This window comes from Elephantulus edwardii, unplaced genomic scaffold (assembly GCF_000299155.1).
Source record: "Elephantulus edwardii isolate Elephantulus edwardi_28Jun2011 unplaced genomic scaffold, EleEdw1.0 scaffold00130, whole genome shotgun sequence".
NCBI lineage: Eukaryota > Metazoa > Chordata > Mammalia > Macroscelidea > Macroscelididae > Elephantulus > Elephantulus edwardii.
The window spans coordinates 2,538,270-2,562,008 of record NW_006399880.1 but is presented as its reverse complement, the minus strand read 5'-3'; the positions used below and the strand labels follow the sequence as shown (position 1 = coordinate 2,562,008).

The following is a 23,739-nucleotide window of genomic DNA, read 5'->3' as shown; positions in this document are numbered from 1 at the left end:
GAAATCAAACAATGTCCTGCATTAGGTAGGTTTGCTATCAAAGACCTCTTTAAAGTGCTGGAGAGAGCAACATTGTCAGTTTAAAAACTAGTGAGCCTAACCTAAGTTATAGTATCTTCTGTTGCTTCAAATGCATGTGAAAGCTGGACAATGAAAAAAGATGACCAAAGACTAGTGGATGCCTTTGAACTATGTTCACAAACAGTATGGCATATATTATGAACTGTCAAAATAAAAAAACAAATTTGTTTTGGGAGGAATTGAAACCACAGGCATGAGGAAGGGACTGAATACAAGTGGTGAGGTTGGCTTTAGAGAGAGGAAATGGTGTAATTCTTCTAGAGTAACAAGAGGGAAGCACACAAAGACATGAATGAAGGTGGTTGGTTACTTATTGGACTGGATTATTTTGTATACTTGACAGGATATCTTTGGGGAGCAATGACCTACAACTAAAGCTGGTAGAGGTCCAACAAAATTGTATTTAAAAATGATTCTGAGAATGTGTCAAAATTAGCCTATCTGATGTTCAAGTGAACTACTTTCATCCAAGATTTATACTTTAGTTCATTTAAAGAAATGGCAGAAGGCAGCCATACACCAACTTTACTGATTCCCCTACCCCACTGTCTTTTCATTGAGCCATGCCAATTTAGTCTTCATGAATCCAAACAACACACACACTCAAGCTTCATCTGCTTTATTTCACTACAGTAAGTTAAGCAATAAGGCAAAACAGTAAGCTGTTGTTTAATAAAGAACATGGAGTGCTGCCTCTTATTCCCAGAAGGGACCAAAGATGTTTCTTCACAAATATGGATATCTACCCCACTATGCCTACCAACAGTTTGCAACAAAGAATACTTCGGTAAGTTAATCAAATCACAAATTTGAGTTAACTTAGACTTAAGTTTCCAAAACGAATTTTAAGTGCTAACGGCATCTCATTCTCCTGTAGTGGTCTGCACATGTATTACACATCAGTCTTATACCTGATCTAATATAAAAAGCAACAAATAAAATTCCTAATTCACCAGCTGAATTAAGAATCATTTTAAAGAACACACAAAATACAGCTTGCACTAAAAAAGAGATTTTCTTGAGGAAACATTAAACCCATGGCTTTGTTATTCTTCAAGTTAATTTGGCTTCTGAGGAAATAATTATTCTATGATCAAAAGTGTGTGGGGTGTGAGAGAAATTACTTTAACATTATTACTTTTAGGAACATACTTCAGCTATATGCTATAAACACATGACATACAACTGTCTGTAGTCTACACAATCTGTAAACATAAAAAGCTACTCTCTACTTTGATGTCCATTTCCTCCACTAGAAATTATGGAGTAGTGGCTTCATAGTAGGTTTTCGAAGGCTGTTAAATAAAAATTACTCTGACACTCTTCAGGGTCACAAAAACCATAAACTCTTCCTGCAAGTAAATCATTACCCAACCCCATCCCAAAGCCCAGGAGGCTAAACCCTACTTATCACTATCATATTACATTACAGATATGAATAATTTTTATTACACTGTAGCATATATATTACTCTGTCAGAACAGTGTTTAATATAATTGACTTGACCTTAAGTGTACGTTTTAGTGTCTTTCAAAATATTTTTCTTTCTTAAGGGGGAGCTGACAAGGTACTTTGTCTTGTCTGTATGTAGATTACAGGATAATCTTTCGTTTTTCCTTTTTCTTAAAAACAGAAAACTTCAAATTAAAAGACAAAAATCAAGGAAAACAGGAAATCTCTCTCCAAATATCTGTTGCCACTTGCTGAAAATACATTTACTGAAAACATAGTGGGTGATGTTTGTGACATACTTTTTTTCACATTCCAATTTAGAAAACATCACAGACATTAAGGTTAATCAACCAAAATTCAGCATACTAAGGAAATGGCATTGTGTGCTGTTGTTTGGCTATCTCTTGAAATACTTAAGGCTGATAATCAAAATGATTCTATTTGAAATATGATAAAAATTCAAGAAGAGGAAAAGGTGCTCTTTTTTGTATAACCAATTTTTGATTAAAGAGATTATAAATGTCAATTTCCTTCTTTAAATCAATGGCAAGAACATTTCTTAAGAGGATGCCGAAAAAAAAAAAATTAAAACCCTATCATTTAAAATGTTTTTTTCTGCATTCTGGGAGTGAACTTTTTCGCTCAAGTTTTCTCTAGGCTTTGTGTCCTAAATATGCTGAACAGCTTGTGGAGTTAGAGCAGAGAAGGTTAGAGTAAAACACACGAAGACTGCCTCCCTGTGGCAGTAATGGTATTATCCTCCCTGGGTACTTCTCCAATTATTAAAAGACAATGTCATACTCTACTGAGCAAAACACTTAGGCGTAATCAAGAAATAAAAAAAGTTTTGTTTTCATTAAGACAGCAAGTAAGAGAGTCTAAGAATTTCACAAGTCACAAAAAGAGAAACAAAAAAACCAAACAAAAAAGAATTCCACAGGTTGCTCCAATCATCCTAATGCTCAAGACACTGTAACACTTCCTGCCCTTTGTCAAACGGCAATCTGTGGCAAGACGGGAGCCATAGTGAAAAACGAAGGGATATGCTTAGATGAAGATTACGTCTAATACAATGCAAAAAGCAGTTGATACTGTGAGACCAGGGCTAGGCCATTAACAGCAGGTCCACCTTTGGGCTACCATTTAAGTCTCATCTGTGAGATTCTGATCCTTTGAAGACAAAACCAGGAGACATTAAGGCCAGAATTTCTCAGGTAGTAATCTATTACACCTCCAAAGAGCAGCTGACCCTTCGTGGGATGAATTTAGGCTGCTGTTATTCAACGTGCAGGGTTCGGTGACGGAGACACAGACTTCTTGGTGTTACAGAAGGAACAGCAAGAGGACAGCAGCTTCTGTGTTCTCAATGCCTTCCCTATGCCCTTACTCTCCTGAAAACAGTACTCAGTAGTACATGGGGACGTTAGTGGTTAATGAACAAGGCCCGACGAAGCAGTGGCTTCGCTATTTTAACATGGAGACATCGTCCTTTGTGATCTGCCCGACAGTGGAATTTTTAAGGAAGAAGTGGACCCAAGCTGAGTTCCACGTGCTGAGTGAGCCAGATGACTTCCGTGGCCTGGTCATTTTCTTCAATGGGGCGGATGGGCGCAGCCAGGTTTTTAAAATCATGTTTCATCTTAAAGCACACGGTCACTTCGCCCTCCTCACGTTGTGGGGTAACTTTGATGAAAATTCCCACTTTGTTGGCCTTTCTGAAAGCTATAACGCTAGGAGAGAAAGTAAGTACAGCATTAGGTTGCAAGTCTGTCAAACCACTACACTCAGTCATTTTATGGTACATGGAATCTGAGATGACAAGATCTGGCCATCACGCCATTAATTAGCAACCAAGAGTGTTTCTTTAGCAAAATGTTGATGTCTTAACATTTTAGTAATAGCACAAAAGTAAATCAGAGCCACAAAATATTCAAACGAGGAAAAGTCGAAGCCTTTTCTCTTATTATCTCCACTTCAGTATCCTACCATCCTTTCAGAAGAGAACTGTAAACACTCTGGTCCTTATCCTACCAGATATTTAATACAAGCTTACATTTTCCTCAGTTTTTAAGAAAACATTAACAAGGTCTATTATTCAAGAACTCTTACTTTCCCTCCATAAAACGGTTTTTTTCTACACACAAACATCTTTCACTTTGGGGTACAAAGTTCATCACATTAGTGTCTACCGTCTGACTTAATTCTTGTTAATAGTTGACCAGTATTTTATCATATATTTACCATAATTGCTACCACTGATGTTGCTGTCAATTTTTTTTTCTATTATAAACAATGCTACTGTGACTTCACACTGATCTTGGTGATAATGTTTTTATTAGATAGGGACTGATACTATGATTAAATCTTAAGAACTTAGAGCTTTAAGGGAATTTCTAGAACACAGCAAACCAGAGTTGTGTTTTATAAATAACCTCATGATTATTAATTTTAGGAAAGAAAAAGTCTTTCCAGTTGGGGGTCTTAATTTCAAGTTTTTCTTACAAGTATGTGACTTGAAGTTTATGCATTTATAAATTGGCTTCCATAAGTAGAAGGACAGTGAATTTGATAGATTATCCAAATGATTATCAGCTCCTCTAAGAAAAGTTACTAGCAGTAAAACTTTGCGTATTTCTATAGGGAACACTGGAGGCCTAGTGGTAAAAAGATGTGCTGCAAACCTGAAGACATATGGTTCGAATCTACCAGTTGCTCTGCTGGATAAGGAGGGGACTCTCTTCTTTGTTATTAACTGCCTCTGAAAACCTGCTAGAGGGGCAGCTATGAGTCAGTTCTGACTTGACATACACAACAAGATAATTTTATTATTACTACATACATTCTATTTATTATTACATTACTGTGAAATTCCAATGTACAATCCAATTTTCTATTAATCTTTCATGCACTCTGACTGGAATTGATGTTATTTCAGAGTATCTTGCCTTGGCTTCACAAGGCTATATATCTAATTTATACAATGGCACACACTGAGTCACTATGAGTTGGCATCTGTCTGACAGCAACTGGTGGTAGTAGACCTCAAAAAAGCAAGGAATTTCACAGAATGCATTTTGAAAGTCACCTATATACACTATACTTTGGGCATGTTGTCAGGACATACTGGCATGTCGGAAAAGGACATCATGCTGGGAGAGGTCAGCAAAGGGGAAGAAGCCCCTCAGTGAGATGCAAAGGGGAAGAAGCCCCTCAGTGAGATGAACTGACACAGGGCTTAGGCACTGTGGGACTGCAGAGGGCGCAACGCAGGATCCCACAGGTACACAGGGTTGCTAAGAGGTAGTGTGGACTTGACCGCACCCAACAACAAACTCAACTCTTGATTTGTATCCAATTCATGGGGTGGGGTGGGGGGAATTCAAACATTTCAGAACAGAATAACGTAAAAAGTCATTGTCTTTCATTCTTAATTTCCCAGGCAAACTCTGAGATCTGGGGATTTCTTTCTTTTCAAATTACTGGTTCCCACATTGACCTGATAAAAGAGAATCCCAGAGGATAGCTCTTAGATCCTTAGACACCTACCACAACGTTTTCTCAAGTTAACCCAGTGTAGTCATTTTTCCAAGTTATCCCAGGTTCTCTTTTTCTCTAATCTCTCACTGAGGAAGGTACCAATCATTGTGCTAAAAACCTCTGTGCCTGTTTATTAAGCTTAAAATCTTTTCATTCTCAATTCACCTTTCTATTCCCTGCTCTGTGACACAGACTCTGCTAATCACATTTCCGCTCTGTAGGTCTCTCTGTGCGAGGCTCTGTCAACAGGAGACTAGAAACCCAGAGGAAGAAACTCTAAAGGCTAGAAACCTAGAAGAAGAAAAGCCTCGATCCTCTAAGTTTCCTATTTGTTTGCAATTCTGTCTGTAACTTGGGTAATGCTTCTTCACCCGCAAAGTGGCACAGGAGTAGACAGTGAGAGATTCCTAGCTCTCACATAAGGAAGCTCACCACACTCCCTTTAGCACTCAGAGATGCCAGCAGCGTTCCTTCGCCACCTTTGCAGATCTGAGTTCAGCTCTATGGTGCTCCTCCTTAAAGCCTCTAAATTTGAAAACCTTGAAACCACTTCCCTTTGTTCCCTCAGCTGTAGGGCTGGTAACTTGCTTCATGAAGCATCTTTGGGACACTTTAGAGTTCCCTTTCACTCTTTCAATTATCCATTTAATCAAGTTTAACCTATGTTAACACTTCTTCATACTAAATTTTCTATGTCCAAGTAACTGAGGTAACTTAGGTTTTTGAACTGAATCCTGACTGATATATTCCTTATTTTGGGGAAAGTTTGGGTTTTCACTTTTCAGCTATCAAGTTTGATAGAATAAAACATTACTTTCTCTAAGGGGGAAGGTAGGAACCAATACAATGATAAATCTATAGGAACAGAAGACTATATCCTATACTGCAACCATTAGAAACTATACACTTGAAAAACTTACACTAAGGAAGATATAAAAATATGTGAACAAAGAAATGACAAAAAATTTGCATTTACAGGATGAAAAAATGACTAAAGACATAACTGGAAGGACAAACATCTTTTCTGGTGAGATAAAGGATAATTTTTATTTTATTTTATTCTTCATAGTTGTTGTGTATCCAGATAAGAGAACTGAGATATACAAGGGGGTATTATCTACATTATCTAATTGAGGGGTAATGTGTCTGGAGAAGGGGTGAGGTGTCACAAAAATCACTTACTCAGGGTCGTCCTGAAAGTCCTGGGGTTCTGCCAACTCGTCGTATTCTGCTGCGGCATCCTTGCCAGCTAGGATGAGCTCTTTGGGGGGCACCACCACCTAGAGACCAACATAAAGAGGCCAGGCTCGGTGTGTGCTCGCGTGCGTATCCATGCAGTGCAGCAATTATTTTAATTCATCTAGACCTACACCACGGAATCCGTGGCAGCCAGAACCCAGTGCGACTGTCTTGTTTTCCTGGGCCACACAAGATTTTCACTTTTGGTAGGGTGCAGTCTTAGCACTTTTCTATTACTAGTTTTAGTGGGAAAACATTTGTGTTTCCTTCTGTGACAGATTTTTTTCCTTACACATGTTCTGGCTTTCACACATTTAACTATATATGTAAGCAGCAAGTATGAGAAAATTGTATGGAGGTGTTGTTTGTTTTTATATGGAGTTTTAAAACACTGTTTCAGAATACATATGTATTTCAAGCAAAAGTGTAAGAACAGAGAAATTCGAGGAAGAGAAAGTGACCAGAGACCACAATGGTGAACACAAATGGAGACGATACAAAGGGCTGAATCCCAGGAGGCCGGTTACCTGGGCGTTTATCTTTCATTATCTGAAACAGTCTATCATTTTTGGAAAACATTTGGTATTTTCTGAAAAAGGAGTGTCTATATTCATGATTGCAAAAAAAAAGTTATGTATTCTTCAAATTTATGTTGAGACTTGGCTTCAACTTAGTTATGTCAGAGGTTAAGAGATAGCGACGTCAGCTAGTCTTGTAACCACAATTACCTGTGTGGTGCGGGAAGGTGCAGAGAGAAAGACAAATCTTTCTCAAAAGCAAATCTACAAACTGGACAGAAGCACAGGAGCTTATTTCTGCCTCTGTCTTTATGGAGGTGCTTAACGTTAAAAGCCTTTAAGGCGAGCTCTGGTGGCCTAGTGTTAAGAAGCAGCACTGCAATCCCAGAAGTATGCAGTTCAAATCCACCAGATGCTCTGCTGAAGAAGGAGGAACAATCACCTCCTGGACCAGTCAGATCCGATTTGACGGTACACACATCATCATCATCATCATCATAAATTAAAAAAAAAAGAAAAGCCTTTAAGACAAAATGTCAAGTGCTTTTAACAAAGTGCTATTTAAGCAAAGAGTAAGGACAGATGTGCCATCTTTCTTTGGAAGTGATGCTAATAAGCAAATTCATTAAAAAGAAAAAAGGGGAGTGGAAATTCTGTAGTAAGAACTGTTTGATTAACAAGTAATTAATATAGAGTTTCTTCCTACCAATTGTTGGTATGACAATCAGGCTGAATGCAGTTATGTGTATCAGTGTTACGAGTACTATATTGAATAAAGAATCAACAATAGATGGTGTATATAAAGAGAAAAGTTCTTAATCTAAAATATCAAGTTCTAAATGAAGGGAGCTCTGGTGGCGTAGTGGTAAGAAGGTGTGCTGTAATCCCAAAGACACACAGTTCAAATCCACCAGATGCTCTGCAGGTGAAGAATGGGCAATCTCCTGGGCAATTTATTGTCTATAAAAACTTGCTTGGGGGGTCAACTATGAGTTGATTCCAACTTGATGGCACATATCAACAAAAGATAACACACAGTGACAAAATGCAGAAAAATTATAGTTCATCCAATCAACAAATAATTAGTGAAAGTAAAATTCACCCATTAAGGAAGTTAGCATCAAATACACATTAAGGTCCTGTTGTCCATATTGCACAGGGCTGCTAGTTAAAAGGGCAGCAGTTCAAATCCATCAGATACTTTGTAGGAGACCGAGGGGCAGTCTCCTTCTGTAAAGATTTATAACCTAGAACTGATGGAGGGTCTCCATGAATCAGGGCCAACGTGATATCTGTGAGGCTTTACTTTTTTAAAAAAAATATAAACTTATAGAAGCTCTGGTGGTATAACATATTGCACCCCAGTCAACAAGTCACTAACTTTAATCCACTGGCACTCCGGGGGAGAGAGGTGGGCAGTCTCCCTGGCAAAGATTCACAGCCTCAGTGCCAGGAGTGTCGTCATGAGTCAGAGGCAACTGGCTGGCGGTGGGTTTGGTTTTGTTTCACGTTCACTTTAGGAAGGCCTGGTAGTTCAATGATTAGAGTGCGGCTTTTAAGCAAAAGACTGGAGGTCTGAGCTCATTAGCTTTGTAAGCTGAGGACGAAAGAGAGGGCAGTCGGTGTCTGCAGATTTAGAGACTTAGACACTATGGGAAGAGTCCTATTGTAGGGTCAGATCAAGGATTTGCGTTTAGTTCTCTGTATACTTTAAATAAGCTGAGGGAGTCTAGGAGAGGCATAACATCTTTTAAAAGGAGAATGATATGTGGTATGAATTTTGAGGAACAAGCAGCTTTTAAATTAAGAGAGATGAATGGCTGTGTATCAGGAAAACGGGAGAGGAAGAACACTTTCTAGGTGAAAAGAATAGCATATAAACTCCAGCTTGAAAGTTATTGACCTGGTTGGATTACAATTATTACTTCATACTATTTGGAGAATGCTAAAGTTGGGAACTTAGGAAAAGATTATGCTGGAAGAACAGACAGATCTGAGTTCATTAGGATGCTCTTAAGCTATGTCAAGGAGTTCAAACTTCAACTACAAGTCAGATGGAATCTCACAGCTTTAGAGAAGACTATCTTGGCAGCAATATGGAAGATGGGCTGTAACGGAGAGAGGGAATGAACTAAAAACAGTAAATTCAGTTACAAAGTCATTGTCCAGTCTAGGTAAGTAAGATGTATGCAACAAAAACTAAACTAATGGAAATGTTTTGGGGCATTAAAAAAAAAATAGTATACAGTCCTTTAAGGCAGGGTAAAACTGCCACCCCAGACAAGTCAGTCAGTCAAGAGAACATAAGTCTTTTCTACCTTAGCAGTGCTATTGATGTTATCAGGGTCCTCCTCCTCACACTCCAGCAAAGTCACATGGGTGAGGTTCTCCACGGGGTTGGTCAGAGTCAGGAGCACCTGGCTCTCCTGAGGAACAGGAATGACACCTCTCAAAACATGTTACAATCCTGCCACATACATTTACTGTCTTAGCTGTAATATTAGGTATTACACAAAATCACCTTATGATATTGCAACATACTTTTACTTTCTTAGTTGAGGCATTAAGTATTCCACCAAATCATCACTCTGTGACTCTAGAGCAGTAACATCTACTATTTATAATTATACAATATAATCTGTGGTGTTGCTATAGGGCAGATCTTAAAGAAAGGGTTAGTTTGTAAGAAAGTCTCGGGAGTATATACTAACCTGAGGGCTTAAAAGTTTATCACTCTTTTAAATGTGTGTGTGTGTGTAGTGATTTTTAACGAAAGTTTACAGAAAGGTTTGGTTTTCGTTCATTCATTGTTGCACATTTTCCTCCCACTGTGCAATGCACTGTTTCATATTGTTGTCATACCACTTTATCACTCTTCCCCTACCTGAATGCCACTTAAAATCTGAAAAAACAGGAAGCTCTCATAAACAGCATCAAGGAGACACAGGCTAGACATATGTACAAATATTTTATTTAAAGGTGCAAGACTTTAAAGGTAAAAAAAGTCTCCTAACACTTTTTAAACCATGATTATCTGCACTTGGTTGGAACCCCCTTGAGACAAGTAACACAGTCTTTAAAATTAGTAACGATTATAGAAAGAACTGTCTCGGGCATTATGAAAGAAAAGTGGTAAAGCAGATGCTATGGAATATACCGAGGACATCTGGTAAAGCACACACACATCACACAACACCCCCCCCCACACACACACACCCACCTCCTAATCTCCCGGGAGGAGGGGAGGAGCTGAAGATGCCTGTGGAGGTCAGTATCTTCCTTCCTTTTGCCACCTATGATTCCATCTCTATATAATGTGCACCATTGGTCCTTACACAAACATTCCAAAGATGCTTTTGCTAAGAATCCCAGACTAAAGGAACTGAAAATTTCAAACTTCTTGGTGTTTTGGGTTGGGGTTATTTTTGAGCTCTAGGACCAAGTTCATAGATTCCACTGCACTGCTGGACCAAAGCGGTCATCTCTGTAGCAGTTCGAATCCACTAGCAGCTTCACAGGGAAAAGATGAACAATCTCCTCCTGCAAGATTTATAGCTTCAAGACCTGCTGGACGGTCAGCTGTGAGTAGGAACCAACTCAATGTATGATTTTTAAGCAGGTACACAGTTTAATATCTAGCATATACATTTTACATGCATTATTTTCCAACTGCTACACATTTTCTATGCAGTAAATCTTAAAAATTTGCTGAGTCATAGTTTGTAAAAGAAAAATTATTTTTAAAAAACCTCACAAAAATCATAATCTGATCAGAGGATCTCTTTGTAAAACTAGAAAAAAATATTTTACAGTCTTAATCATGTATTACATAATAGTTTCACTCTTGTTCACTGCATCTGTATGCCAAACACACAATCACCAACATAGATTCATGCATCTTTGATCAATCAATATTTTTTTCTATCAATACTGACCTTCATGTAGCGAAGGTTGGGAATTGACATGATTCTCACTTCTGGGATATAATTGCTATGCATGAATAAAAATATGCATTAATGTTGGCCTGAGTCCCTTAAAAGTATTACTTCTTAGCTAGTACAACAAATAAAGTATTTAATGTTAATTAGAACATGTCATGGAAAAAGAGAACTTTAAAAGAATTATAAATCACTGTGATAAGGAGAATTTAAAGGAAGATCAACTTGGTAATAAATTCTTCCTAAAATCTCAAGTAACTAGTTTACATCTTGTATGGGCATGTTATGGGAGGCGTCTCCTTTACACACTGACTACATTTATTTTTTTGAGATCTTATTATTATTTCTTTTTTCTCAACAAGCAACTGATTCTAAGTTCCATGGGAATTTACTAACACATTTTAGAAGTATGAACAGTATCATATACTTACCACATAAATATTTACATAGAACTTACTATGTTCCAGGTACTGTTACAAGCACAATTTTTCATATCCTGCAAACATTTGTCATTTTCTGCTTGTTCTATCACTAGTCAACCATGGAGGTTAAAGAGTTACCTCACTGTGGTTCTGATTTGCATTTCTCTAAAGACTAATGATCACCTTTTGCATGCTTGTTTGCCATTTGTGTATGATGTCTGGTAAAGTGCCTATTTAAGCCCTCTGCTCGTTTTCTGATTATTGTCTTCTTAGTGTTCCAATTATAGTACTAAGAGCACTCTACTTCAAAGCAAGCTTAAGAATTCAATATTAAGCGAAGTTTATATTCAAACTCTTTTTAATAAGTACAGTTCTTCAACTAAAAAAAGAGTTTATACCAGAGTTCACACGTGTCGTTTTGGTTATTCTTTTCATTCCTAACCAGTCATGTAATAAATAAAATAGTTAGGAAAATAAGAATATTTTATAGTGATTTTCAACACAAAGCATTTCTAAGTATAATAGTTCATTTGAATTTTCTTAATAACGCTGAGGGAGAAAGCATGGGTTATTGCCACCTCAGAGGTGAGGGAATATAGTTAAAAAAGACCTCATTACTGGTCTTCCTAGGACTTCTCACTTTCTAGGCCAGAATTAACCCATCCATTTATCTGTCACAGACTTGTTTTCAATTGCTGTGTAATATTTTGTAGCTCATCATAATCAATTTCTTCCTTGCTGGTAGGCCAATAAACAGTAATTCTTTCTAGCTCTTTACCACTTAAATGCTGCAATACCTTGTTTTGTAAATGTGGTCTTATATGATGGTGCTTTTGTCTTTACAGAATAGACTGCTGTGCTAATATTGCTAGTTAAAAGTCTATATAATTTCTCTTCATATTCCCAGATCACGTTCCCTATCAGGTTCTATAAATTCACAATCCTAGCAAGAATACAGATAAACACGGGTTTCTTTATTAGCTACACTCAAACTCACTACCATCAGGCTGGAACTGACTCATACCTGACCCCCTAGCCTGTTTTCAGTGGCTGTAAATTGCATGGAGGAGATATTCCATCTTTCTCTTAGCTGCTGGTGGATTAGAATCATGTACCTTTGGGTCGGCAGCACAATTCCCTTCCCTCTAGGCCACCAGAGCTCCCAGTTAAATGTCAATTATTTACTACAGACTATGTATTTTGCTCTCAAGTCTCTGTCTTTCTATATAGCTGTCAGCTATTTGGATTTTCTGTTTTCTAACTAGTTTTAACCCATTTTGTTTAAATTCTTTGCCCTGCTTCCTCCTTCCCTTTTTATCTAATTTGTAGAGTTTTACATGCTTGGGATTTTTAAACTTTCATATGTCATGAGTGGCTCCATTGTCTGTCTCATGACTCTGCCGTTGATTTGGTCCTTCAGAATCGGTTTCATTTTGTTCAGGTCAGTTCTATCTCTTTTACTGGTGGTTTCTGTGTTCCCTGTCCCTATCTCTAACTCTAAAGACTTAGAGTAATAAGATTCCTAAAGCAAAGTTAGAAAATATTTCCATAGTTTAAACTTAAAAAATGTGATAATTGAGTTTTAAACGCAAAACTCCTTTCTACTGACATGTCCCAGTGAGTTAACACCAAATTTTATCTCACTCTGTAATGTCTATCAGACCACCAGTAAATAAAATGACTATACTGGTATACTTGCCAATAAGCTAGCCATTATTTTTACTTTTACAAGGTCATTTTCAAACTCAGGTACTTTATCATCTGTGATAAAAATAATAAATTGACTCTTTAACCCAAGAATATATAATAATTATAATAATAATAATATATGACGCATCATAGGAGGCCACATTGCTATGATCTGATATAAAAACATCTTTGATTCTAAGTCTGAAGAAATACCTTAAACTTTTTGACACAGAACAAAATGAAAAAGCTAAAGAGGAATAGTAAAAAAATTATTCTGATGTAGATGTTTTCTTTCTTAAGCTAAGAGTAAATATATTTGACATTGAGTATCAAAAGCAAAACATAACCAACAATTTAAAAAAACTAAATCAAAATACTCACACAGCAACCAGTTGAATTTTGAATTTGATAGATGTTGGATTAAATTCTGGCTTGCTCAAATTATGTTCACATTTCTAAAAAGAGAAATAAAAGTATTAGAAGGAAAACAAGGATGCACTATCCTGATTAACAAAGCTATAAAAACAGAAGAATTAACATTAGTGTTTTGTCTTACTCTGCTACAAGACTACTTATTTTCGAGTGTATGCTACTGATAAATAAATTTACAAAGGCTCTATTTTACTTGGTACAAACCATACTATCAAATATGTCTTTATGGTGTTTTAAAAATAATGAAGTAACAACAATAGTTAACACATTATTTCTTCCTATTGTGCCAAACAATGTACTCAGTATGTTTAGTGGACTTAAATATTACATTGTACTACACTCAAGACGGTTTGGCAAATTTTATTTCTGCATGCATATTTGTTTATGTTTTAAGTATACCTGTATATTAGTAGGGTTAACAGGGAGCAAAGTTATGTAGACTTCTAAACCATAATCTAACATCCTGAATGAGTCACTGGCTCAGGGCCTCAGGACCAAAGTGTTGGGGGACATCAAGTTCAGCTGGGATAAAAGTCCACAATGACAACATTCCACATCCTACTTTGCTGAGTATAGCCTAGGGTCCTACAAGCTGATGGTGCCTATGAATGGTGGAATGGAAAATTTTCACTTAAATCACAACAAAAAGTTCAAAAATAAAAAAGCGGCGTGTGGCCTTTTAAGATGCAATAACTGGTCTCTCCTTACTTAGAGCAAGGAAGAGAGGAGAAAATTCAAGGTACACATATAGCACTCACCAGAAACAAAGGACCAATGGGCTACACAAAACTGACCCCATCCACCCCAGAAGCAGGAGACCTAGACAGAGCCTGCTCACCACTGCTGACTACTTGGAAAGGGGTAACAGCAGTGGATCCTGGACAGAGTAGGAGGAAACTGTGGAACCAAATGAAAAATCATTAGGTGAGCTCTGGTGGTTCGAATCCATCAGCAGCTCCTTGGGAGGAAGGTGGTTTATTTCCACCTGTGTGATTTACAGCCTCTGAAAACTCAAGGGAGAGTCAGCAATGAGTTGGTTCTAATTGGATAGCAATGATTTGAAGTGTCGTTATGAATAACTAACTTTCTAGAAAGTGTACTGCTGATGCTGTTATGTGCTGTTGAGTCTACTACTCAACAATGCTATGAACCAACAACTCTGAACCTTTTCCTACTCTGAGCCAACCTCACTGTCTCTGACACATCTGACCCCAACCGCCAGTCACTGTGTCAATTTACCTCATCTTCCTCAGACCTTCCCAAGGTCTTCCTCTCCTGCACTGACCCTCCACACTTCTGAATATTCTTCTTCAAGGACTGGTCCCTCCTGGCAACTTGCTCAAAGTATATGAAAACAAGTATAAACACGCGTCTAATTTTAAAAAATGTACTATACAAAAATGAATACAGGTAAGGGCTCCCTATTACCAGTTTTTCCTCTCATAATAACGCAATAGAGACACATTATACAAAATATTCTGCCAGTTTAGTTTTTTCATTTATGTGATTCTGGAATGAATTCCATAGTAGCAAACAGAGATGCCAATAGGATTATGTGTTTATTTAATCAGACCATAAGTGATGGACATTTAGGGTATTCCCATTATTTTGCTATTAAATAAAATACAGCAATGCATATTCTTGTAGACAGATCATTTCTCACAAGTGTAAATAATGGATTGGCAGGATTTTTGAAGAGTGGATAAAATAGTGCATGTGTTTATTATTTTTATAGCTACCACCAAACTGCTAACTTCTGCCAACCTTATGATTAAGAAACAGTATCTCACGGTAAATAAATGTGTATTACCTCATTACCATGAATGGTAGCGCCTTTTTATATTTATTGGCAAGTGGAATTTCCACTGCCATGGCTTGTCTGTTATTATCTACTGGTACTTTTTTACATAGAAATCCCCTATTTTTCAAAAGTTCACTTACCATAGTTCAATGGTGATTAAGTTCATAAAACACAATGTATAGGAATGATTGTCTAAAATACAATGTGAGTGAAGGAAAGTGTGAAACATAATGTATACGAATTTTGTATGCAAACCAATATAACAAAAAAACGGTCATTAATACTCCACTTTTATGAAAGACCTACATTAACACCTGTATGAGCCAAAAGAAATCCAAAGAGGACTTTTGCATTCACGAAAAAAGGAGAAAAGCATATTCACTGTTTACTGTGCAGGGTTGTTGTTATTGTTATGTGCCGTCAAGTCACCTCCGACTCATAGTGACCCTATGTACAACAGCCCTAAACTCCGCTCTGTCCTGTGCCAGTCGCACTGTCTCCGCCCATCCCGATTACCCCAGTCACTGAATCAATCCACCTCATAGAGGGCCTTCCCCTCCTGCGCTGTCCCTCCACCCTCCCAAGCATGATGTCCCTCTCCAAGGACCTGTCTCTCCTTATAACATGTCCAAAATATGTCAGATGAAGCCTCAGAATCCTTGCCTCCAAGGAGCTGCCTTTTCCAGGATAAATCTGTTTGTTTTCCTAGTAGTCCATGGTACCCTCAATACTCCTCTCCAGCACCAAAGCTCAAAGGCATCAATTCTCCTTCTATTTAAAAAAGCAGCATGTATCCTGAGCAGCAAGTGACAATGCCACGTTCCTTCCCCAAGAAGCAGACTCGGCATCTCAGCATCACACCACCACAGCTCTGGACTGTGTGAGCGTCTGCGCTCTCATCTTGATTTCTTTTGTGCATCTCTTACCAAGACATGCTATCAGGTATAAGACAAGCCCATGAGGGCTCACGAGAGTCTTATGCTTACTGTAAAACAGGATGTGAATTTTTTTAATTGTGGTGGGGCAACCCCTCCCTGCAAAAAAGACATTGTGCATGTGGTGAATGTGCCTGTGTCCACCATGTGTACTATTTACACACCAAAAAAAAGAACTGTGAAGGCTATCCGAGTACCTACTGGTTCTACTCACAGCAGCTTCCTCCAGTCAGCATCCAGCAACAGGTAAAATGGCAAGTTTACTGCTTAAGTAAAATGGAAGTACACAAAGCACAAGAATATAAAATATTTGTTTTCATATAAACTAATAATAATTGTGTCTACACATTATGCTACTTGCGCCTACAACAAGTTTCAGAAGAATGGTTTTGTTTCAGACAGCTTGGGAAAACTTGTACTGGGTTATATTTCCCTTATTGATTTGCTAAAGTCTGTAACATGTCAGATATTACTACTTTGTTAATCTCATATCTGACAAAGCATTTTCTTTATAGATCTTCTTTGGGCTGGAGGGTGAGTTTTATTTTTAGTGTAATGAGATGTTTTGTCTTTACTAGAATGTGCTTGCCTTAATTAATGATGGAATATTTTCCTAACCAGAATAAAGATATTCTTCCATATTTCCTCTATTTGTCTATATGGCTCGTCACAGTTGACCTTTTAAGTCTTCTATGTATCTGAAATGGAATTTTTTATTAAAGTATGAGGTAGTGAAGGTAGTAACCCAGTCCGACATTTTTCTCTTAACTATGATTTAACAAAACTTAATAGCTTGTTGGGTTGAGACAGGGGTGATTAAAGGAAATAGGAAAGATCCACTGTGAAGAACAATGTGTACGAACTTTGTAAGTAAACTAGTATAATTTTTTTTTAAAAAAAATCAACCCTACCAAAACTAATAGTTTATTCTTTCTCCAAAGATCTCCAATAAACAGTTCATTGACACATCAAGTATTAGGACTATATTGAAATGTTCCCAATTATGTTATTCATAGCCTTTTCACAACAAAATCAGGATGCAATTGGTGTTTACTAATAACACCACTCTTCAATCTTTTTAAAACTAAAATAGTATCATTAAAATATTCTTCACTAAGCATGCATGCTCACTGTATAGTTTTCACTATCAAATGGAATAATTCTTCTAGAAAGTTGTAGTATTAACAAGATAATCAGTAATATTCATTATTTTTAATGCTTTAAATTTGAGTGTTTGCTTTCAAGAATGTAATTTTCTTTAACATAAAAGAATCACACTATTCAAACATCATGATTATATAAAAAGGTATGCCTACAGATTCTGCAACAGCATCCTTAAGTATTGCAACTTGAGGGCTGAATTTGTTCTTCAGCTCCTTCAGCTTAAGCAATGCTGAGTGAGTTCGGCCCTATTGCTTTTCTGACTCCAACTCTTCGCACATTTCATTGTAATACTCTATCTTCCCACGCTTCCCTTTGAAATCTTCTGTTTATCTCCTTAACTTCCTAATTCCCTCTCTTTGTTTTGGTTTCTAGCGCAATATTCAGAGTCTCTTCTGACACCCATCTCAGTCTTTTTCTTCTCCTCTGTCTTTGCAATGACCTCTTGATTTCTTAATGAATGATATTCTTGATATCCTCCCACAGCTCATCTGGTCTTTGCTCATTAGTGTTCAAGATCTCAAACTTGTTCCTGAGGTGATTTTTAAATTCAAGTGGGATAGACTCAAGGTCAAATCTTGGTTCCTGTGGATTTGATTTAACCACCCTTACCTTTAGTTTGAACTTGCATATGAGCAGCTGATGGTCTGTTCCATAATCAGCACCTGGCCTAGTTTTCACCTAGCTGATACTGAGCAACTCTTTCCACAGATATAGTCGATGTGATTCCTTTGTGTACCATCAGGTGTTCAAAGATTTCCGGAGGCAAGCTATTTCAGAAGTGGATGCCATTCCGCTTTCAAGTCTGTTTTCATCTGGGAGATCCACCAAACACTGTCCACCATGGGTAACTATTATCACATCTGACACATCAGTGTCACAATGTTTAGCATCATAGCAATGATGAGTTACCTCTGTACTGTACAGCAAATGAACAGAACAGTGCTATACCACTCAGAAGAATGTTTGACCAAAAACAATTAAAACCAGGCCTGAGGGCCGCAGATTAAAATCACCCACCTTTGGTTTGGTAGCCTAACTTCCTATACACTAGGCCTAGAGAGCTCTCTCAATGTTGCTGTTGTTAAGTGCTATCAAATCGTATATGACTCAGCAACCCTAGGAACGAAAGACCTGAACACTTGTATAACTTTCATCATTTCTCCGCATTCATAGAGTGTTATGAAATTCTCTATGTTAAATGATACAAGTGTTCAGGTCTTTTGTTCATAGGGTTGCTATGAGTTTTCTACAACTCAACGACACTTAACGGTAACAACAACCATCAGGTAAAGTCCATATGTATAGCTGCTGCTTATGTTTCTTATAAAAGATATTTGCAATGAATAAATCACTGATTATACAAAATTCTATCATTCCATCAATTCTATCAATTCCAGCCTCATTTCTGTCACCGAGTCCATGCTTTCTGACTATTCATCCTTCTTCCCTGCTCCCAACTTTTGCATTCCAGGCACCCATTTTTATTAATGCATCTTGATTGCTGTACATAGGGTTTTTAGAGGCCTGCTATTTCAGAAGTAGATGACCAATCCTTCTTCCTAGTCTGTCTTAATCTGAATTTTAGGAGTATCTGACAGCAATTTGTGGAGCAGTGAAAGATAAATCCCTCATTGTGGAGTTAACCATTAGTTACAGTGCAGTCAGTGCTCTTAGCCCAGTGCCTTGACCCACTTATTTCCCAGCTCCACCCTCCACCAGGATACCCCTTCACTTCTACCAAATGCCTTCAGAATTAATCTTCCATTGTCCGACCCATGACCTGACAGCTTGTATCTGAAGTGTTCTTCGCTCCTGTGATTCCAACAATGTCAACTGCTGACAATTTTTTTTGTGTGTGTGTCCTGTGTCTCTTAAGTTAGTTTTACTGTCTCCGAAGGGAAGGTGATGTGTCCTGTAGAAGTCCGGTATAGATTGTGTTTTTCTTCTTGGCCCAAGGTATGGACTGAGGCTCAATATGAAGAAGACAAAGATTCTCACCACTGGACCAATTGGTAGCATCAGGATGGATGGCAAAGAGATTGAGATTGTTCACAGCTTCAGTTTGCTCGGTTCCGCAGTCAACACTCTTGGCACCAGCAGCCAGGAAATCAAAATACATATTGTGATGGGAAAGTCTGCTGTTAGGGACCTCTCTAAAGTACTCAAGAGCAACGGTGTCTCTTTGGAGACTAAGGTGTGCCTGATACAGGCCTTGGTCTTTGCAATCACTTGTTATGCATCAGAGAGCTGGACAATGACTAGGGAGGACAGAAGGAGAATTGACGCCTTTGAGCTGTGGTGCTGGAGAAGAGTGTTGTGTATACCATGGACTGCCAAGAAAACAAACAGATTTATCCTAGAGAGGGTTAAACCAGGCTACTCCTTGGAGGCAAAGATTCTGGGGCTTCATCTGACATACTTTGGACATGTTGCAAGGAGAGACAGGTCTTTGGAGAGGGACAGCACAGGAGGGGAAGACCCTCTATGAGGTGGATTGATTCGGTGACTGGGGTAATCGGGATGGGTGTGTCAGAGGCAATGCGATTGGCACAGGATAGAGCAGGGTTTAGGGCTGTTGTACATAGGGTCACTATGAGTCGCAAACGACTCGACGGCACATAACAACAACAACAATCTTGATTGCATGCTTGATTGATTTCTGACTGCAAAAGTTGGTAGAAATTACTGTTGTAAAGCAGATCTGACATCAGAGTTGGGGTGAAAATAAGAGGGGATAAATAATGTACACTGCACTGAAACAGATAAGGGAGAGAACTGTTTAGGAGGAATATATGATTAGGTATTACTGTCATGACAAAGAATCCAGAATGAAAGCTGCATAGTGGAGTGGACTAGGGGGAGAGGAGATTGTATAACAATGAAAGAATTTTATTTTTTTTTATTTTTACTTTTCAAAGAGAAAAATGAACTAGGGGAGAGAGGTGGGCAGGAAGGAACGTGTACAATAATGAATGAAAGGAAATCCAGAGTCTCTAAAAACTTTCATTAAAATAAAAAGAAAAAAAAGTTGGTAGAAAGCATCTATTTCATCCTCTTTGCCTCTTGCTGTTGGTGCATTTAGCTTAATAACAGTGGTATTAATCGGACTTCCTTGTAGGCATATGGATATTATTCTGTCGCTCAGAACGTTGTGTTTTAGGATGGATCTAGAAATGACCTTTTTAACTATTAATGCAACCCAGTTTTTCCTCACCTTTTAATCTCCAGCATAGCAGATCATGTGACATGTTCAAGTTGTGTCAAGAATTCTGGAGGATAATTACCTGGCTAACTGACTGGAAGAGACCCATATTCTTCCCATTCCAAAAAGGGTGACCTGACAGAACGTGAAAATTATTCAACAGTATCACCGACATCACAAACAAACAAAATCCTGCTGAAGATTATCCAAAAACAACTGGAACAGTACAGTGACAAAGAACTACTAGAAATACAGGCTGAGTTTAGAAGAGATGGTGGCACCAGAGACATTACTGCCAATGTCGGATGGATCTTAGCTGAAAGCAAAGAGTCTGAGGGGAATGTCTATCTGTATTTCAATGTCTATCTGTGTTTCATTGACTATGCAAAGGCATTTGTGTAAATCACAACAAATTATGGCTAACCTTGAGGAGAATGGGAATTCCCAGAACACTTGACTGTGCTTATGAGAAACCTATACTTGGACCAGGACAGTCCTCAGAGTAGAATAAGAAAACACAGCATGGTTCAAAATTAGGAAAGGAGTGCATCAGTAATGTGTCTTTTCTTCATACTTTTTCAATCTATATGCAGAACAGATCATTTGAGAGGCTGGACTATATGAAGAAGAATGTGGCATCAGGACTGAAGGATGACTAATTAACACCCTGTGTTATACAAATGATACAACTTTGCTCTCCAAAACTAAGGAGGATCTGAAGTATTTGTTAAAGAAGGTCAGGACTGCAGTCTTCAATATGGATTGAAGATCAAGAAAACAAAAATTCTCACAATTTGGCCAACTGGCAGTATCATGACAGAGAAGAGATTGAGATTGTTAACAATGTCGCCTTGCTCAGATCCACAATCACCATTTTTGACATCAAGAGTCAGGAAATCAAGACAAACTGCATTGAGGAAGTCTGCTACTAGAGACTCTCCAAAATGCTAAAGAGCAATTATGTGAGTCTTGAGACTAAGGTGCACCTGATCCAAGCCATGATCTTCACAATTACTTGCTAAGCATCAGAAAGCTAGAAAATGACTAAGAATGACAGAAGAATTGATGCCTCTGAGTTGTGGTGCTGGAGAAGAATGTTGTGTATACAATGGGCCGCCAAGAAAACAAACAGGCCTGTCCTGGAGAGGGTGAAACTAGGCTGCTTCTTGGAGGCAAGTATTTTGAAACTCCATCTCACATACTTTGGGCATTGGAAGTCCTTGGAAGAGGAAATCATGCTTGGAAGAGTAGAGGACAGTGCAGGAGAAGAAGATCCTAGATGAGATAGACTGATACAGTGACTGTGGTAACGGAGGCAGGTGTGTCGGAGACTGTGAGGTTGGCTCGGGACAGGGCAGGCTTCAGAGCTATTGCTCATAGGGTTGCCATCAGTTGCAGAGAATTGGATGGTACACAGCAACAGCAACAACAACAACAACAACAGAGAGCCTTGCTGCCATCTTCATTTTTTCCACCACACAGGTAACCTGTATTTTAAGATTCTAGTTCATCCTCTTAGTTGTTTCTTTTTGTAAGAATAAAAAAATACACACATAAACATATTTTATTTCTCTTATATGTAAATACATTTTAAATTTCTATACTTTCAATCAATGGGAGAATGATGGGAAATCTCTTCCTGTGTGATTAACTACCTCTGAAAACCCACCAGAGGGTCAACTATCGGTCGATTCCAACTTGACAGTACTCAACAACATACTTTCTCAAACAAAAGGTAGCACATACCATATACACAATGTAGATGCGCTTTCTGCCTTACCAAATTAGTCCATATGAATATATTAGTTTTAACAGATTTATAGCATGAACTGTATGGAAATACCATAAAACCTGTATTTTGACTTCCATTTGTGGAAGTGTTATGTTTAGAATAGACTACAAATGAAGATGATAGTACAAAACAGTACTTATTTAATTTTGAAAAGATTATTAGTGTGTTGACATCATTAAATATTTATGAAAATATAAATTAATTTAACTCACATATGTATATTTGCTATAAATCTTTTGAGAAGATCAACTTGCATTCTACTGATCTTCTGCAGATTGGTTAACTCATTAATATCTACATTTTCATTAGTTTGGACTAAATCTGCTGATTATTTTCTAACTTCTTGAAATTAATAATATAATCTTTTCAGCTTCCTTATTTTCTAAAATATACATCTAAAAGTGGCCTTAGTTGCATCTGACAAGTTTTGCTCTGTAAGAATTACTTTTTTTTTTTTTTAGGAATTACTTATTTTTAACTTAACTGTATTATGATCAAATAATGACAGTTTCGTCTTTTATGTAAATGTTTCATCTTTTCTGTAAAAAAAAAATGTTGAGATTTGTTTTATAATGCAGTACACTGTGATTTCTTACCCTGTGACTTCTTACACTATTGTGTGTGTGCCTGAAAAGTAGGATTATTCTGCAGATGCTGGGTGTCTCATTAAAGCCCACTGTTGTCAAGTCACTTCTGACACACAGAAACCTTCTGGCGGGTTTCCAAGGTTGTAAACCTTTACAATAAGAGGCTGTCCATCTTCCACCCAAAGAGCAGCTAGTTGATTCAAATTGTTGACTTTTTTGTTCACAGCCCAGCACAGAAAATAAGATGCAACCAGAGCTCTTTATATTGCTTATACATGCCCATTACGTCAAGTTCAAATGTTCTATATCTTTACTGCTTTTTGTCTGCTCATTACCTCAGTTACTGAGTGAAGCATGTTAAAAATTTCAATGGTAATTTGATAATTCTATATACACTTGTTTTAAATTTTGCTTTAAGAACCGTAACTCTGATGGTGTAATGTGGGGAGTTGCTCTGCTAATCCAACTCTATCACCTTTCTGGCAGTTCTAGTTTACCAGTGGCTCTATGGGAGAGATTGGCAGCAATCTCCTCCCATGAGATTTACAGCCTTGAAAAACTAGTTCTGGGTCAGTTTTGACTCAATGTCAATGAGGAGGTGAATTCTGCTTTGTATATTACTATTCAGTCTATTTATATGGAATATATACAGTTTTAAAACTGCTAGACTTTCTGTGTGAATGGGGATCCCTGGAGGAGCTCTGAGGGTATAAACAGTAGCAAGCTGAGCTGCTAACTCAAAGGTGGTACATCTCTGGTCATCTGAATCCACCAGCGACTTCCAGGCAGAATACTAGGCAGTCTTTTCACTTAAAGATTTACAGCTGTAGAAGCTCCATGAAGGGTCACTGTGAGTCAGAATCAACTCAATGGCAGAGAGTTCTTTCCTTTGTAAATGGAATCTTTTAAGAGTATGTTGTTGTTACGTGCCATCGCGTCACCGGCAACTC

The 23,739-nt window shown here is 37.8% G+C and overlaps 1 protein-coding gene across 2 annotated transcripts in view; it reads right to left on the bottom strand.

The window, feature by feature from the left end:
• Positions 1-2,460: 2,460 nt before the first annotated feature.
• The window catches only part of DCTN4 (dynactin 4 (p62)), a 49,852-nt gene continuing 28,573 nt past the window's right edge, over positions 2,461-23,739 (bottom strand). Inside the window, exons 9-13 of one of the 2 annotated variants that reach the window (XM_006893685.1) lie at positions 13,258-13,331; positions 10,763-10,817; positions 9,146-9,253; positions 6,253-6,350; positions 2,461-3,263 (exon numbers count right to left, since the gene is read on the bottom strand). In XM_006893685.1, the coding sequence (XP_006893747.1) occupies positions 3,050-3,263; positions 6,253-6,350; positions 9,146-9,253; positions 10,763-10,817; positions 13,258-13,331 (549 nt within the window). In that variant the 3' untranslated portion in view covers positions 2,461-3,049. The remainder of the gene's footprint in view (positions 3,264-6,252; positions 6,351-9,145; positions 9,254-10,762; positions 10,818-13,257; positions 13,332-23,739) is intronic. The other variant, XM_006893686.1, reaches the window with a different exon arrangement.